The sequence below is a fragment of the Nycticebus coucang genome, chromosome X (assembly GCF_027406575.1).
Source record: "Nycticebus coucang isolate mNycCou1 chromosome X, mNycCou1.pri, whole genome shotgun sequence".
NCBI lineage: Eukaryota > Metazoa > Chordata > Mammalia > Primates > Lorisidae > Nycticebus > Nycticebus coucang.
In genome coordinates this window covers 60728826-60745422 of record NC_069804.1, presented here as the reverse complement: position 1 = coordinate 60745422, position 16597 = coordinate 60728826, and the positions used below count along the sequence as shown (strand labels likewise).

The window sequence follows — 16597 nt, the reverse complement described above, 5'->3', positions numbered from 1 at the left end:
AGTAGAGGGATTGCAGGATCAAATGGCAGGTCTGCGTTCAGTTCTCTAAGTTGTTCTCCAAACTTTTTTTTTTATCTGCTTGAATTCCTAGGTTAATGAAGAAACAGGGAATAGACGTCCTGTGATGTTAACTCTTGTCAGGCCACCACGGCAGAATAAAAACTCAAAAAACACCAATGGACAGGAATTAGAGAAGACACTGGAAGAAAGCAAAGAAATGGATATTAAACGGAAAGAAAATAAAGGCAGTGGTATGAATTGTTAGTTTTGAATCTCTTAAGGAATGTTTTACTTAAAGCTGTTCTGCCTTTTATGGCTTAAGGTCTGGCCAGTTTCATTCTGAGTTATTTTCTTTCCATCAGATTATTCAACACATTCAAGATACGCAGTCCTATCTTAGGTGCCTTTTCATCTGGTGTTAGAATTGGTGTTTAATGTGTTTCTCTTAATAGGACCCATGTACTTGGCTGGTTTCTTAGGAATAATTGTGGAAGGAAATAAATGTCATCCTGAACTATCTAAAACTCTTTTCATTTTTACATTTGTAGATACTCCTTTGACCCTAGACATTACAAACACTGAAAAGGAGACGAGCCTAGAAGAAACTAAAATTGGGGAGATCCTGATTCAGGGTCTGACAGAAGATATGGTTACTGTGTTAATCCGGGCCTGTGTGAGCATGCTAGGAGTCCCTGTGGACCCAGACACTTTGCATGCTACCCTTCGCCTCTGCCTCAGGCTCACACGAGACCACAAATATGCCATGATGTTTGCAGAGCTGAAGAGTACCCGAATGATCTTGAATTTGACCCAGAGCTCAGGCTTCAATGGATTTACTCCCCTAGTTACCCTTCTCTTAAGACACATCATTGAGGACCCCTGTACCCTACGTCATACCATGGAAAAGGTAAGTTCTTTATAGTGTCAAATGCTTTTTTTCACTTTATACCATAAAGAACAGATAGACTTCTGGTTCTTAGGGTATATATAGCTAGATATTACTCTACCCAGCAAAATTTTCCAAGTTTCCCTTAGAAGCTTGCTTAGGTATGGTGGGATTATCCTATTGAGCAGGGGTCCTCAAACTGCAGCCCGCAGGCCACATGAGGCAGTGTGATTATATTTGTTCCCATTTTGGTTTTTTTTTTTTTTTTTTTTTTTTGCTTCAAAATAAGATATGTGCAGTGTGCATAGGAATTTGTTCATAGTTTTTTCTTTATTTTTAAACTATAGTCCGGCCCTCCAACGGTCTGAGGGATAGTGAATTGGCCCCCTGTTTAAAAAGTTGGAGGATGCCTGCTATTGAGTAACATTTAGGAAGAAAAGAAGTAGAAATATTTTCTACCCTTAGTACCTTTTATCTAGAAAGTCCTCCCTGGCATTTTAGGTTTCTTAACCAAGCCAAAAACTGTTAGTAAGGAGCTAGGATACCTTCCCCCAAGTTCATGCCTTAAAGATCATTCCTTTGTAGGAGTTGCCACTTAAGAGCCCATTTTTAAAATATTATATTTAGAGGTATGAAAGTAGTGAAGCTTTTTGAATATTTATGATCTGCCAGGCACAATGATAGACACTTAAGAAAATGTGTAGATCTGAAAATAGGTTTGTGTCTTAGGAAATTCATGAAGCAGTGGAAGAAGTGGCAAAGTATAAAAAATAACATTTATAATATCAACATTAAAACAAGAGCAGAGGTGCGGAGGTGAGCAACATCTTACTAGTGAGACTTTTCCTTCTCACTTCTTTTACAAAATTCTCTTATTTTTTTACTTTGTTACCAGTGACATAACTATTCCTAAACTTGGTTTCCAACATCTATAAGAAGTACTGAAGCATGTGTTTTTTGTGCCTAGCTTCGTTCATGTTTAAAATTGTTATTCTTAGAGATGTCTAGAAATCAGATCAAAAAGTATAAATATTTTTACTTTCTTATCAGAAAGGTGGTACCAGTTTATAGTTCTTTGTGTGTATGAGCATACATGTCACTTTCTTCAGACAGTTCTTCACCTAGTCTATTTTGATTTCAGTTCACTTGTACCAAATCAAAAGAATGAGAGCTGTTAAAAGGCAAATAAGACTTTATATCCCTAGTTTCTTAGTATTATAAGCAATTCCACAGTGAATACTCTTGTATATGTATCTAGGCATACTTGGTGTTAATAATGAAATAAATTCTTAGCCATGTGCAGTGATATAAGGTCAAGAGGAAACAGCCCAACAGGGAAGAATCTACTATATTCAGACAGAATTCTGACTTTTTTTTTTTTTTTTGAGACATAGTCTCACTTTGTCACCCGTGGTAGAGTGTCTTGTTATTATAGCTCAAAACAACCTCAAACTCTTGGGCTAAAGTGCTTCTCTTGTCTTAGCCTCTCAGGAAGTTGGGACTACATGTGCACACCACAATACCTGCTTATTTTTAAGAGATGGGTGGGGGGTCCTCACTCTTTCTCAGGCTGGTCTTGAACTCCTGCGCTCAAGCAATCCACCCACCTCAGCCTCCCAGAATGCTAGGATTACAGATGTGAGTCACTGTACCCAGCCTCAGAATTCTGACTTTAAAAACTCAAAATGGGGCAGCGCCTGTGGCTCAAAGGGGTAGGACACCAGCCCCATATGCCGGAGGTGGCGGGTTCAATCCCTGCCCCGACCAGAAACTGCAAAAAAAAAAACAAACAAAGACTCAATGCTTAAAATTTATAAAAGTTAAAACTGCTAGGAAAAAATGTAGGTCCTCATTGGATGAGGGGAAAACGCAAAGATTTAAGTAAATTGTACTTGGGGATGTGGAAAAAAAGGATTTGTCAGTGGCAGATTTAATGTATCAAGTTAGCAAAATATAAATGCTTGATAGTTTCCATTGCAAGTTACAAATATGGAGAACTGGGCATACTCTTACTTTTGAGATGAGTGGAAGTTGTAGCCACGTTCATTGTAGGGCAATTTAGTACTTACTGTCAGACTACGCTATCCTTTGACCTCGCAATTCTGTGGGTAAGAATTTTATTTGATGACTATGAAGTATGCCAAGATACACATACAAGAATGTTCACTGTGAAATTGCTTACAATATCAAGAGACTAGAAATGCAGTGACCGGCAGTTGGGGACTACATAAATTATGGTATGGTCTATTTTTTTAAGTAGAGATCGATTAAAATTTCTTAATTTTCATTTCTTTTCTTTTTAGTGTAATACATCCTCACATTCAATTTTCTGGATTTTAAAGATTAAAATTATGTTAGAATTATAACCAAAGAGGCCAGATATAGGGGTTAAAATATGCGAGACTAAAGAGTTTAACAGCATGACTTAGTAAGAAAAGCATTAAAATACCAAAAGGTGTTTATTTATGTGAGCATATCTTTCACAGAGGAATAGACAATGGAAAATACAATTGAGTTGTCTTCTACATACTTCATGTATTTTCCATGATTGCCAAGTAATTTTACGAAGAGCAATAGCATAGCTTTGTCTAACTCCTCCATGTTATCAAAACAAACAATTCTTAAATAGTTTGTCTCCTGTGGCTATTATCTCAGCCTGATCGTTAACTTTGAGTTTGGGCATTATTTATTATTTATTTATTTATTTATTTATTTTTGAGACAGAGTCTCACTATTGTTGCCCTTGGTAGAGTGCCATGCAGTCACAGCTAACAGCAACCTCCCAACTCCTAGGCTTAGGTGATTCTCTTGCCTCAGCCTCCCAAGTAGCTGGGACTACAGGCACCTGCCATAAAGACTGGCTTTTTTTTTTTTTTTTTGGTCGTTGTTGCAGTTTGGCCTGGGCCGGGTTCGAACCTGCCACCCTTGGTATATGGGGCCAGCGCCCTACCCACTGAGCAACAGGCACCACCCTTAATTTTGGCAGTTTTTTTCTTTTTTTATTAAATCATAGCTGTGTACATTGATATGATCATGGGGCATCACACACTAGCTTCATAAACCCTTTGACACATTTTCATCACACTGGTTGACATAGCCTTCCTGGCGTTTTTCAGTTATTGGGCTAAGACACTTACATTCTACATTTACTAAGTTTCATATATATCCTTGTAAGATGCACCGCAGGTGTGATCCCACCGGTCCCCCTCCCTCCCCTCCCTTTCCCCTTTCCCCCTTCCCCCTATTCTTAGGTTGTAACTTGGCTATCAATGGTTTAAGATTGGGACAGCATGTGGGGTGGCTAGGAGCTGGCACTCAAACATGTAAGCTGTATGGGCTCTGTAGTCTTCAGTATATATTCCCATTTCTATAAAGATTGTGTGCGGTCTGGTCTAATAGATAATAATTTTTTGAGATATGCTGTAACTTTTTTATAAGCCATGTTTTCTCAATTGAGAAGGATGGGAACTTTTAAGACCAATATATCTTTCTCCCACAAGTCTAAGGCTATCATCCTCCACTATTTCGAGGTGGATGTTGGTTAGTATTTTAAACCTTGGCAGTGTCCTTATTATAGTTACATTTTTAGAAAGAAGTTTTAATCAGTAGTGTTTCTCCCTCTTTACTAGGTTGTTCGTTCAGCAGCTACAAGTGGAGCTGGTAGCACTACCTCTGGAGTTGTGTCTGGTAGCCTTGGCTCTCGAGAAATCAACTATATCCTCCGTGTCCTTGGACCAGCCGCATGCCGCAATCCAGATATATTCACAGAAGTGGCCAACTGCTGCATCCGCATTGCCCTACCAGCCCCTCGAGGCTCAGGAACTGGTGAGTTTCACTTACTTCTAGTCTTTCAGATACTTAATTCTGTATAACTGCAGAGATTTTTCTATGAGGAGATCTATAACATGGACCCCCCTCCTTAGGCAAGCATTAGGACATTGGCTGGTTAATCATTTGGGTCAATTTTATTGGTACTTCAGTACCTTCTCTGGGCCTTGCCTTGTTGTAAGCCCTACCAGAAATACCAAACACTCAAATAAATAAATAAATAAAATTTAAAAAAGAAATACTGAAGAGTCATTCTTTCTAATCCTTGGCCTTCAAAGAGCTTGTTTGGTGGGATTGTAGGGCTTATACACAGTTAATGGTTTACAAATATAGTGTTAGTTGAATGATGAGTGGATATGCGATGCAGTGGGAAGTATACATCATTTATGTATTCTTGCCAAAAATATTTGGGTGTATATTGGATAAATACAAATTGTGGAATGTTCTACAAGGCAACTAGCCTAGACTCTAAAAATACTAACGTTATAAACGGAAAAAATAAAGGAGTCTCTTCTGGATAAAAGGAAATGAGAAATAATCACCACCACCAATCTTAATTAGGTAAAGGAGATCTGGGGACATTTGAATTCCATGTATTAGATAATACTGTTGTATCCATGTTAAATTTTGGGGGGTGTTAACAGTATTGCAGTCATGTTGAAAGATAGCTTTGATCTTAGGAGGTACATGTAGGTGGATTTAGGGATAGTCAAGTGTTAATTTTAGATGAAAAATATATGGATATTTATTGTACTATTCCTTCAACTAGGTTTATGTGATTTTGTTTTTTAATAAAATTCTGAGCAGGAGACTTAATTATTTTGGGAGCCCCAACTAGGTACCTGGTCTTAAGCTGGTCATTTTTCATGTATCGTCTCATTGAATCCTCAAAATAACCTAATTTCAAGAAGGGGAAAATGAAAATTTGTTGAAGTAACAAAACTGGATTTCATTCTTTTCTTTCTTGTAGAGTGCTGTGGCGTCATAGTTCACAGCAACCTCCAACTCTTGGGCTTAGGTGATTATCTTGCCTCAGCCTCCTGAGTAGCTGGGACTACAGGCGCCTGCTGTATTGCCCGGCTATTTTTTGTTGCAGTTTGGCTAGGTCTGGTTTGAACCCGCCACCCTTGGTGTATGGGACCTGCGCCCTACTCACCAAGCCACAGGCATCGCCTATGAACTATTTTAGAGACGAGGTCTTTCTCTGGCTCAGGTTGGTCTCGAACATTTGAGCTCAGGCAGTCCACCTGTCTTGGCCTCCCAAGTGCTCAGATGACAGGTGTGAGCCACCATGCCTAGCAAAACTGCATTTCAAAATCAAATTTCTCTTAACTCCAGTCTATTCTTTATCACTATTTGGTACTACTGTATTAAATTCTATAGAATTTAGAGAAAGTAAAACCAGCTTTTCTAGTAGACTACTTTGGTTAAAAATTTCCTCTTTTCTCATGTTCATGTGTTTGTTATTTAAGCCGCCTTCTGAGTCTTTATTAGTAGCCAAGATTAGGTACTGAATTTAAACTGATTTTTCTCAGTCACAATTGACTAATTTTTCTCTCTCCCGTTTTGGCTTAGCTTCTGATGATGAATTTGAGAATCTTAGAATTAAAGGACCTAATGCCGTACAGCTAGTGAAGACAACTCCTTTGAAACCTTCACCTCTGCCTGTCATTCCTGATACTATCAAGGAAGTGATCTATGATATGCTGAATGCTCTGGCTGCTTACCATGCTCCAGAGGAAGGTATGTGGCTAGCCTACCTCAGGAGGCTGGGCACTAGAGGATGTATTAATTTTCCTGGGTTATTTTAACAAACTCTTGGCTCAGTGATCATTCACTATATACCCACACTCTGGGGATCAAGATGAATAAGATTCACAGTGTGTGTCTCTGAAGAAGCTAATAGTCTTGCAGTATGATAGGTACCAGAGGTAGTAGTGAATCCTGTAGTGAGGCACCTGATCTGGTGATGGTGGATGGGTAGGAACGTTTCTTAGAATAAGTGACTTTTGAAATTAGTTTGGAATGATAAGGATGTGGATGTTGCCCAAGTTCTGTTTACTACATATACAGAGAGAAAAATAAGCAAAGATTTAAAGTGAGATAACAGCATTATGTGAGCCAATTGAAAATAAACTACCATGAAGTCTTTAGTGTTTTCATACTCAGAAGCAAAATACTTAATATTCTGTAAAGAACTGGGGATGGTAGAAGGTGTGTCTGGGCTTATTGACTTGAGCCCACCATTCTAATCTATCTTTTATTTCTAGTTAAGGTGCTGCTTATAAGCACTAGGAAAGTCATGACTGAATTGCTTGGAATGAAACAGGGTTCCATTCCATTTAGGTCCTTCTGGATTTTATTGAGGACGTATTTATTTCATAGGTCCAATAAATTGCCAAAAATTAATGAATACTGCCTTTAATAAGTAAAGAAAATGAGAGTTTTTACTTTAGTACTTTTCATTCATACAGAGTTTGAATCTCTATAAAGTTTCTTAGTTACTCTATCATCATGAAATCTTTACCCTGTCTCTTCCACAGAACAGTTTTGCTATATAGCTACAGCTGTGGACCTCCCACTGTGTAAGCCCTAGTACCAGATCTGTTCACTTAAATTTAGTTGACAGCTAGGCAAATGAAGATACTAAATTCCCTGTGGTCATAAGTTAGTAATGTCACTTTTTAAATAGTCAAATCCTACTAAATAAGCATTAACATTGCATAGTTATAAAAGAGTTTTGTTTTTCTTATTTCTGTATTTTTAGCAGACAAATGTGATCCTAAACCTGGGGGTATGACCCAAGAGGTTGGTCAGCTCCTACAAGACATGGGCGATGATGTATATCAGCAGTACCGGTCACTTACTCGTCAGAGCAGTGATTTTGATACACAGTCGGGTTTTTCCATTAATGTAAGTCAATTCCAACAGCCTTCTATCTTTCTTCTCCCTTTTCAATGCATGTGTGGTCTTAGTATTTAGAGGGTTACATGGGAGGGGAATTTCAAGGGTGTTAGTTTTGATATATTTATAAATTACATGTTCCCTAAATATGAAGACAAAATTGGATATCCCTCGGGATTTTTTTTTCCTTAGTTTAGAAGTATTTCCTTAGTTCCCCTATCCGCTCCATGCATTCTCCTAGTCACTATGATTATAGTAATAGCTTCCCACAGATTATAGTATAAAGGAATAAGATGGTTTAAAGATTAGCCAATATGAATCTATAGCCTTCCCAGGCAGTACCCTGGGAAGGAGTCCTGTCCTGCCTTTTGGAGACAGTTGTCTCTGAAATTCATAATAGCGCAAGAGTTTTCTTCTACAGAGTCAAGTCTTTGCTGCAGATGGGGCCTCTACTGAGACTTCTACATCTGGGACCTCCCAAGGAGAGGGTAATGATTTGCTTTTCTTCCTTTTGTGTTCTTATTCCTTGGGAAGACAGCTTGGAAAAACTGCAAGTATCCTGAACAGGGGGTAGGAAAATAAAGGTGTAATTGTTATTTTCACTTCTTTAATTAAAGTTTCTCATGGGTGACTTCAGTCTTCTATATATCAAGGGTCTCGATATGCTAAAGTTAATGGAACTAGCTATAACTTAACTAACCTAATAATGGGTGGTATGGTAACATTTCTTTAGTTACCATTTCATGTTTTCTTTTGGAGGTGTCTATAAACTGACTTAGAAATAAGCTTTGGTGCCAATGATTCTATTCTGGCTATGTGCTTTGTGTGGTAGAGTCTTGCCTTCTAGCAGGAGTGCATTGGCCATTCACCATGAATTAGAGAATGTCAGGTAGAAGCTGGTCCAGTGAGACCTTTCAAGAGCTGCTGTTGCTTAGTGAGAAAAGGTTTTGCAATCTAATTTAGGAGACATTTTGCTTAATACCATACTCCCCCCTGAACATAAATCAGAAAGGCTAATAATTAGCAAAATATTGTTTAACTCACTTCAGTGTATTTACTGCCCAAGTGTAGTTTATAGATATGCATGATGGCAATATTATCTCAATCTGGGTGAGACACGAAAACATGTCAGGTGAACTAGATAAAAGTGTGTTAGGCAGATATAAGACAAGGAAGAAATAGGAGAGTCAAGCATGTTTGGAAACCTTCAGAGAATTTCTGGCGTTTATAGGAGGACAGAAATGGTGGTGGGGGTAATGCATGAATAGTTAGGCAGAGACTCCCTGGTATGCTGCATCCACATACCACATCTGAGACCTGAGCTCTCTTGGTTCTCTGTCTTTCCTGTGCAGTGTGACTTGAACATGGGGGTTGTACAAGTAGCCTAAAGTGGAGGAAAAGTAGCCTTCTTTCCACCTATGACTTGAGCTTACCAATATACTAGTGTGGAATTGAACCAGTGTTTGGCTCTTTTTCAGCAGCTTCAACTCCAGAGGAGTCTCGAGATGGGAAGAAAGATAAAGAAGGGGACCGGGCCTCTGAGGAAGGCAAGCAGAAAGGCAAGGGTAGCAAACCTTTAATGCCTACCTCCACTATCCTTCGTCTTCTGGCAGAGTTGGTGAGGTCTTATGTTGGTATTGCTACCCTGATTGCCAACTACAGCTACACTGTGGGCCAGTCTGAGCTAATCAAAGAGGTAATATTTCCAACTTCTACTTAAGATTTTATACTGTGCTTCCTTTCATCATTTGAGTGCCTAGTACGTGACAGACAATTTGCTGGGAAGCCATGCTTAGCACATAGCATGCTAAGTGCTAACCTAATAATGAGAGAGGGAGGGGCATCTTAAGAAAAGCTGAGCCTTTTTTCCATGATGTAGAGCCATTAGGCTAACTATAGGGAGTGAATTGGTGAGTTTTGTTCTGTTGAACATCCCTTGATCTACATTGTGGAGATTGCAAAAGGCAAGAGTCAAAGAGACACTGGTTAGGAATCTGATACAGTAATACAGGGTAACACATGTTTGTATTGAGTTGGGGGGAAGCAGGTGAGCTGAAGATTAATTTCTTTTGTGGATGGGCATCTAACAAGAACCAAAACATAGAAAGAGGGTAAGCTTTGAGGAGAAAATGTGGAATTTTGAGAGGTATCTGTGGGTCACCTAAGTAAATATGTCTACAGGGCAGTTGAATAAACAAATAAGAATAAGGGGTTTTATATTTATACATTTTCCAGTTGTACTCACACATGCACAGAGATATCAAATGTAGTAGCAGTATTATTAGGGGAAAAAATACAGTAAAAACTAAGTGTACATCAATAGAGCTGTGGAAAAGAATGAGGTTATTATTTGATATATCCTAATAGGGAATTATCTTCAAGTTACACTTTAAGTGAGTGGGCACTTTGAGAAATTATATCATGTCCCCATACATATAAAGTGGGTACCCAGAGAGGTTTTTTTCCCCCCTGTGAAGAAGGCATTGTTTTAGGGGTCATATTGTAATTTTATGATCAGTATGTGTCAGGGCAGGGGTACTAGTGTTGCAAAAAGTATACTTTTCTGCATCTGTCTTCTTTTGCTTAAAATATGTTTGCAGAATTCATTTTTTTTATGCAAGTGTAGTTCATTTTCATGGCTGTATAGAATTCCATTGTATGGATAGACCATATGCCAAAAAGATGTCATATTTATGCAGTCTTTTGACAATTGAGTAACTTTTGTTTAATGGTATCACAAATAGTACTGCTATGTTGAACATACATAAGCACTTGTCTTAGGCAGCACGTGCCTAGGAGTAGAATTGCTGAACTCTAGACTATATGCTGTAGCATAAAGCTTTCCAGAATAGTTGTGTCGTTTTATTGACACAGGAGTTCTGATTGTTTTTACCTTCTTGCCAACACTTGGTATTTTTCTTTTTTGTTTTCTGAGTCTCACTGTTACCTTAGGTAGAGTGCCATGACATCATACCTCACAGTAACTTCAAACTCTCGGGCTCAAGAGATCCTCTTGCCTCAGCCTCCCAAGTAGCTAGAACTGTAGATGCCCACCTCAATACCCGGCTAGTTTTTCTATTTTTAGTAGAGATGGCATGTCGAATTCCTAAGCTCAAGCAATCCATCTGCCTCAGCCTCCCAAAGTGCTAGGATTACAGGCTTGAGCCACCATACCTGGCTAGTATTTTTCATTTCACCTATTCTAGTGGGTTTGTAGTGGTATTGCATTATGGTTAAATGTTTCATTTCCTGGGCTATAGTTGTGTTTTATCTTTTGTATGAAAGGGTGGGTGATTATGTATTGGTTTCATAATAGTACTGAGTACATTGGATACTTTTTCTTCCATTCTTGAGATACTTTACTAAGAAGAATATGTTCCAGCTTCATCCATGTAAACATAAAAGAGGTAAAGTCTCCATCTTTTTTTAAGGCTGAATAATATTCCATGGTATACATGTACACAACTATAGCCCAGAATGAAGGAGGGGGGGTGAAGGGAGGGGAGAAGGCTGGGTGGAGGGAGGGTAATCTCTGGGACCTTACCTGTGGTGCATATTGCAAAGGTACATATAAAATCTATTAAGAGTAGAGTATAAATGTCTTTTTTTAATTTTTTTTTTTTTTGAGACAGCCTCAAGCTATTGCCCTAGGTAGAGTGCTGTAGCATCACAGCTCACAGCAACCTCCAACTCTTGGGCTTAAGCAATTCTCTTGCCTCAGCCTCCTGAGTAGCTGGGACTACAGGTGCCCCTCATAAGGCCTGGCTATTTTTTGGTTGTAGTTGTCACTGTTGTTTGGCAGGCCCGGGCTGGATTCTAACCCACCAGCTGTGGTGTATGTGGCTGGCACCCTAGCCGTTGAGCTACAGGCACCGAGCCAAGAGTATAAATGTCTTAACACAATAATTAAGTAAGTGAGGTGAAGGCTATGTTAACCAGTTTGATGTAAGCACTCCGAATTGTATACAGAATCAGCACATTGTACTCCATAAATGCATTAATGTACACAGTTACGATTTAATAAAAAAATTGTTAAGAGAAAAAAAGTTTTTCATTTCCCTATTGATCACTTTTTCTTGTCATTATTAGCCATTTGGATATTCTGTTTTGGAAATTGTCCAAGTCTTTTATTCTAGTTTCCTGTTGAATTATTTATATATTCTGGGTGTAAGTCATTCAGAGCTGTTACTTACGCTAATTGTGTCTATAATTTATAATAGCATTACTTGTGGGATGAGACTTTTTTTTTTTTTTAAGAGACAGTATTTAGCTCTGTTACTCAGGCTGGAGTGCAATAGCACAGTGATAGCTCCATGCAGCCTTGAGCTCCTGAGTACAAGCAATCTTCTTGCCTTGGCCTCCCAAGTAGGTGGACTATAGGCACCTGCCATGACATAACACCAGGCTAATTTTTTTTTATTATTTTTTGTAGAGACGAGGCCTTATTATGGTTGCCTAGGCTGGTCTGAAACTCTTGACCTGAAGTGGTCCTCTAACCTCTGCCTCCCAAATTTGCGGGGATTACAGGCATGAGCCACTGTGTCTGGCTGAATAAAATATTTAGTTATAAGTTAATTACCTACCTGCTAAAAACATGTGCCCAGTGACCTACTGGTATTGGGTACAGAAAGGTGCTTTATAAATACTACTGATAGTCTTCACCAGTGCACTGCAAATTGCTTACTAGGGGAGAAAACTCAAAGAGATAAGTAACTTGCTTGGAACCACACTGCAGAGTAGCACAGTTAAAACTGGAACACAGAGCTCTGATTACAAAGCTCAGTCCTTTGTACTCAGTAGCAGTGCTTTCCTGTATTGCAAGGCCTTTTTCCAGTTATTTTATTTATTTATTTATTTATTTATTTTTTTTTTTTTGGTAGAGACAGAGTTTCACTTTACTGCCCTCGGTAGAGTGCCGTGGCCTCACACAGCTCACAGCAACCTCCAACTCCTGGGCTTAAGCGATTCTCTTGCCTCAGCCTCCTGAGTAGCTGGGACTACAGGCGCCCGCCACAACGCCCGGCTATTTTTTGGTTGCAGTTTGGCCAGGGCCGGGTTTGAACCCGCCACCCTCGGTATATGGGGCCGGCGCCTTACCAACTAAGCTACAGGCGCCGCCCCCTTTTTCCAGTTTTTAATGTCAGTGGTCTTACTTACAGTTCATTCAGAAAACAGTTTTAACTTTGTATTTTATTCACTACTGGGAAATTTTTGTTTCTAATTGCTTTATCTTAACAAGGCCACTTTTGTCCAATATCTCAGACTCTAGAATTCTTAAGTGTTTTTTCTTTATTGGGATAAAATTCAAATATAATTAACTAAAGTGTACAATTGAGTGACATTTAGTACGTTCACTGTGTTAATGCAACTGAACTGACTTCTCCATCTAGTTCCGAAATGTTTGTCTGGGTCCATAATCTACTTAAATGACAGTAGAACTGAAACTTCTTTCTAAGATAAGGAATTATCAGAACAGAAATCACAGAAATAAATGAACAATCTCACTTAATTTTTCTTCCACTGTTGGGCCTTTGTTATTTATTTTATTTATTTATTTTTTGAGACAGAGTCTCACTTTGTCGCCCTTGGTAGAGTGCCATGGTGTCACAGCTTATAGCAACCTCCAGCTCTTGGGCTTAGACTAGTTTTTTTGCCTCAGCCTCCTCAGTAGCTGGGACTACAGGTGCCCATCACAGTGCCTGATTATTTTTTGTTGGAGTTTGTCCTGGGCCAGGTTCAAACCCGCCACCCTCCATATATGGGGCCAGCACCCTACCCACTGAGCCACAGGCACCACCTGGGCCTTTGTTATTTTAAATAACCCTGCATTAAATAGTTTTTACATATCCGCATCTGTGACTGTGTTGTCTCTCATTCACCTGTCAGTTTCTAGCACAGTGTCTTAGGTACATTGTATATGTCAGTAAATATTACAATTTAATTGTTATAATTTAATTGACTACTGTAGGGTTTATGGCACTTAGAACCAAAGTTTGACTCTTCAGCCTTTGGCTAAATTGTTTGTACAAGCCTCTTTTCTTTGGGCTTCAGTTTACCCATCTATCAGATGGTGAAAATACTTGTTCCTTCTGTTTTATAGTTTGGTGTGAACAGTGCAACTAAACACCACAAATAAAAATGTTTTAAGACAGGTGCAGTGACACACACCTATAATCCAGCTACTTGAAAGGCTGAGGCAAGAGGATCACTTGAGGCCTCAAGGTTGCAGTACACTATGGTCATGCCTGTGAATAGCCATGGCCCTCCAGCCTGGGCAATATAGCAAGACTTCATCTCTTTAAAACAGTTTTTTTTTAATATTAAGTAACACCTACATGACAATGTGTAAGTTGTATAGTGGGCATTGGATGGGATCTGAAAGTTTTATAAAATCTAGGCTCACCACTTTATTGTACCTTTGAGCCTTGGTTTCCTCATCTATAAAGTTGACCTGATAATTACTCACTGGCTGATTTTAAAGAAAAACTATTTGCACCTTGGTGCTCTCAAATGATATGGTATAATTGTGCTTTTGAGTAAATGTCACGATTGATGACTTTTCAGGACTGCAGTGTGCTAGCTTTTGTTCTGGACCACCTCCTCCCACATACCCAGAATGCTGAAGACAAGGACACACCTGCCCTGGCCCGCCTTTTCCTCGCAAGCCTGGCTGCTGCAGGAAGTGGCACAGATGCCCAGGTGGCCCTAGTGAACGAAGTAAAAGCAGCCCTGGGGCGGGCGCTGGCTATGACTGAGAGTACAGAGAAACATGCCAGGTAAAACTCATTCCTGACCATACCTTATATAGCTAAGAGCATCCCCTTACTTTTTGATCTGTGAGAGTCCTTAAATTTGAACAAGAGTTCTGATCTTATTCACATAATATGCTCTGGTGCTTGAAAATACCAGCATACTGATTACATTTGGAGGAAGTGGGTGGGTAAGCACCTTAAAATGAAGAGTTGTTTTCCTTGTATTTCTATAGTCTGCAGTCACAAAAATTGATCAGAGTATTCAGTCTTACTTTTTAAGTTATGTTTATAGAAAACCAATGCTACCACCTAGGGAGGGAGTTCTCATTTTTTTAGATGTTATTTTCAGAAGGAAACTCAACAGCACAGGAAAGTTATCTGAGGAAAGTTAGTGAACTGCCTAAGAATGGGCTGGATGATAGAGTTGTCACATTTCTCTCCCAGGCTTCAGGCAGTGATGTGTATCATCAGTACTATCATGGAGTCCTGCCCCTCCACCTCCAGCTTCTACAGCAGTGCCACGGCCAAGACCCAGCACAATGGCATGAACAATATCATTCGACTCTTCCTGAAGAAGGGGCTAGTTAATGATCTGGCCAGAGTACCTCATAGCCTAGACCTGTCCAGGTAAAATCATGCCCAAGCCTTGGGCTTTTTCCCACTCTTCCTTCTACATTTGACTAGTGTGTTCTGTTGCTTCACCAGGTGCATGCTATGAAGGCAGCTGATGTGATGGGAAATGTTGAGTACAGATAAAAGAGACCTGAGTTCTTTGTGGTGTGCTTTTTATCAAGACACTTGCCTTTCTTTAGGCCAGAGGTGTTCAAGCTGTGACTTGCCACGTGCTGATTTTGTGGGGGGTTTTTGTGTGGTTGTTTTTTTTTTTTTTTTTTGCTTATCTGTGTGTCAGGTAGCATAAAAAGTATGCAGGGACCTTTTTAAACTTGTCAACTTTCATTACTTTTTGTGTATTTAATATGTAGCCCAAAACAATTCTACTTCTTCCAATGTCAGAGTGTGGACACTCCTGCTTTAGTTAAAAATAACCCTTTGGGAGGAGAAGGGGACAAAAACCTCCCTAACTGGTACAGTGAACATTATTTGGGTGATGGGCACATACACTAATAACCCCAACTCAAGCATTACAAAAGTTATCCATATATCAAAAACATTTGTTACCCCCTTAATTTGAAATAAAATGAACAGTGGAATAGTTGAGATTTTAAATTAACCTTCTATTATAAGATTATATGTGTGTTATAAGAAATAAAGATGAGCAAAAATAAGAAAGTAGACACCATATTCACCACCTAGGTACCACTCTTAACTTATTAGATACCTTTGAATGTTTTTTTGTGCATGACATTTTTTACTAAATTCATACTACACTATATGTGCTATCTGTCGTGTAACACAGGGATAGGGTTGTTTTTTTTTTTTTTTTTAAGTTACTGATCTCTACTTTTCCAAGTAAATAAATTTTCATTCTATCTGATGCCCAAGTCCATAATCAAAGATGTTTGTCCAAACAAGAATCCAATTAAGGGACTTAATTACATCTAACTGTGTCCTCTGAATCTCTTAAACCAGACCTGCTGTCCTGCAGAAAGTTTGTTCTGCCTTCCACATTTGGTCCATTTGCTTCCTTGAAGTGTAGTTTAACTTTATGTATGTATGTATGTATTTATTTATTTATGGAGACGGAGTCTCACTCTGCCCTGAGTAGAGTGCTGTGGTGGTTCGGCTAGTTTTCCTATTTTTAGTATTCACAGGGTCTCAACTCTGGCTCAGGCGGTCTAGAACTCCTGATCCCAGGCTATCTACCTACGTCAGCCTCCCAGAGTGCTAGGAGTATAGGCATGAGCCACTACACCTGGCAGTGTAGTTTAACTTAATCTAGCAACCTCAAACTCTTGGGCTCAAGCAATTCTCCAGCCTCAGCCTCCCAAGTAGCTGGGACTACAGACACCCGCCATAATGCTCAGCTATTTTTTAGAGACAAGGTCTCACTCTTGCTCAGGCTTGTCTCAAACTTGTGAGCTCAAGCGATCTGCCTATCTTTGTCTCCCAGAGTGGCTGGGATTACAGGCATGAGCCAGCATACCTAGCCCAGACCCATCAATTTTTTAAGAAATACTTTCAACAAATTCCAAGTAGTATAGTGACCACCCTATGTCTTACCTAGAATAACCAGTGTTGAACGTTTTGTTCCATTTGCTTTATTTCC

At 39.3% G+C, this 16597-nt stretch overlaps 1 protein-coding gene across 18 annotated transcripts in view; it reads left to right on the top strand.

Annotated features, from left to right (window-relative positions):
• Positions 1-16597, top strand: part of HUWE1 (HECT, UBA and WWE domain containing E3 ubiquitin protein ligase 1) — a 163953-nt gene that overhangs the window by 116047 nt on the left and 31309 nt on the right. For 16 of the 18 annotated variants that reach the window (XM_053581182.1, XM_053581185.1, XM_053581190.1 and 13 more), the window contains 9 exons: positions 92-251; positions 549-907; positions 4516-4711; positions 6290-6457; positions 7482-7627; positions 8040-8106; positions 9097-9314; positions 14183-14394; positions 14815-14997. In XM_053581182.1, coding sequence (XP_053437157.1) covers positions 92-251; positions 549-907; positions 4516-4711; positions 6290-6457; positions 7482-7627; positions 8040-8106; positions 9097-9314; positions 14183-14394; positions 14815-14997 — 1709 coding nt within the window. The remainder of the gene's footprint in view (positions 1-91; positions 252-548; positions 908-4515; positions 4712-6289; positions 6458-7481; positions 7628-8039; positions 8107-9096; positions 9315-14182; positions 14395-14814; positions 14998-16597) is intronic. The other 2 variants (XM_053581194.1, XM_053581192.1) reach the window with 1 other exon arrangement.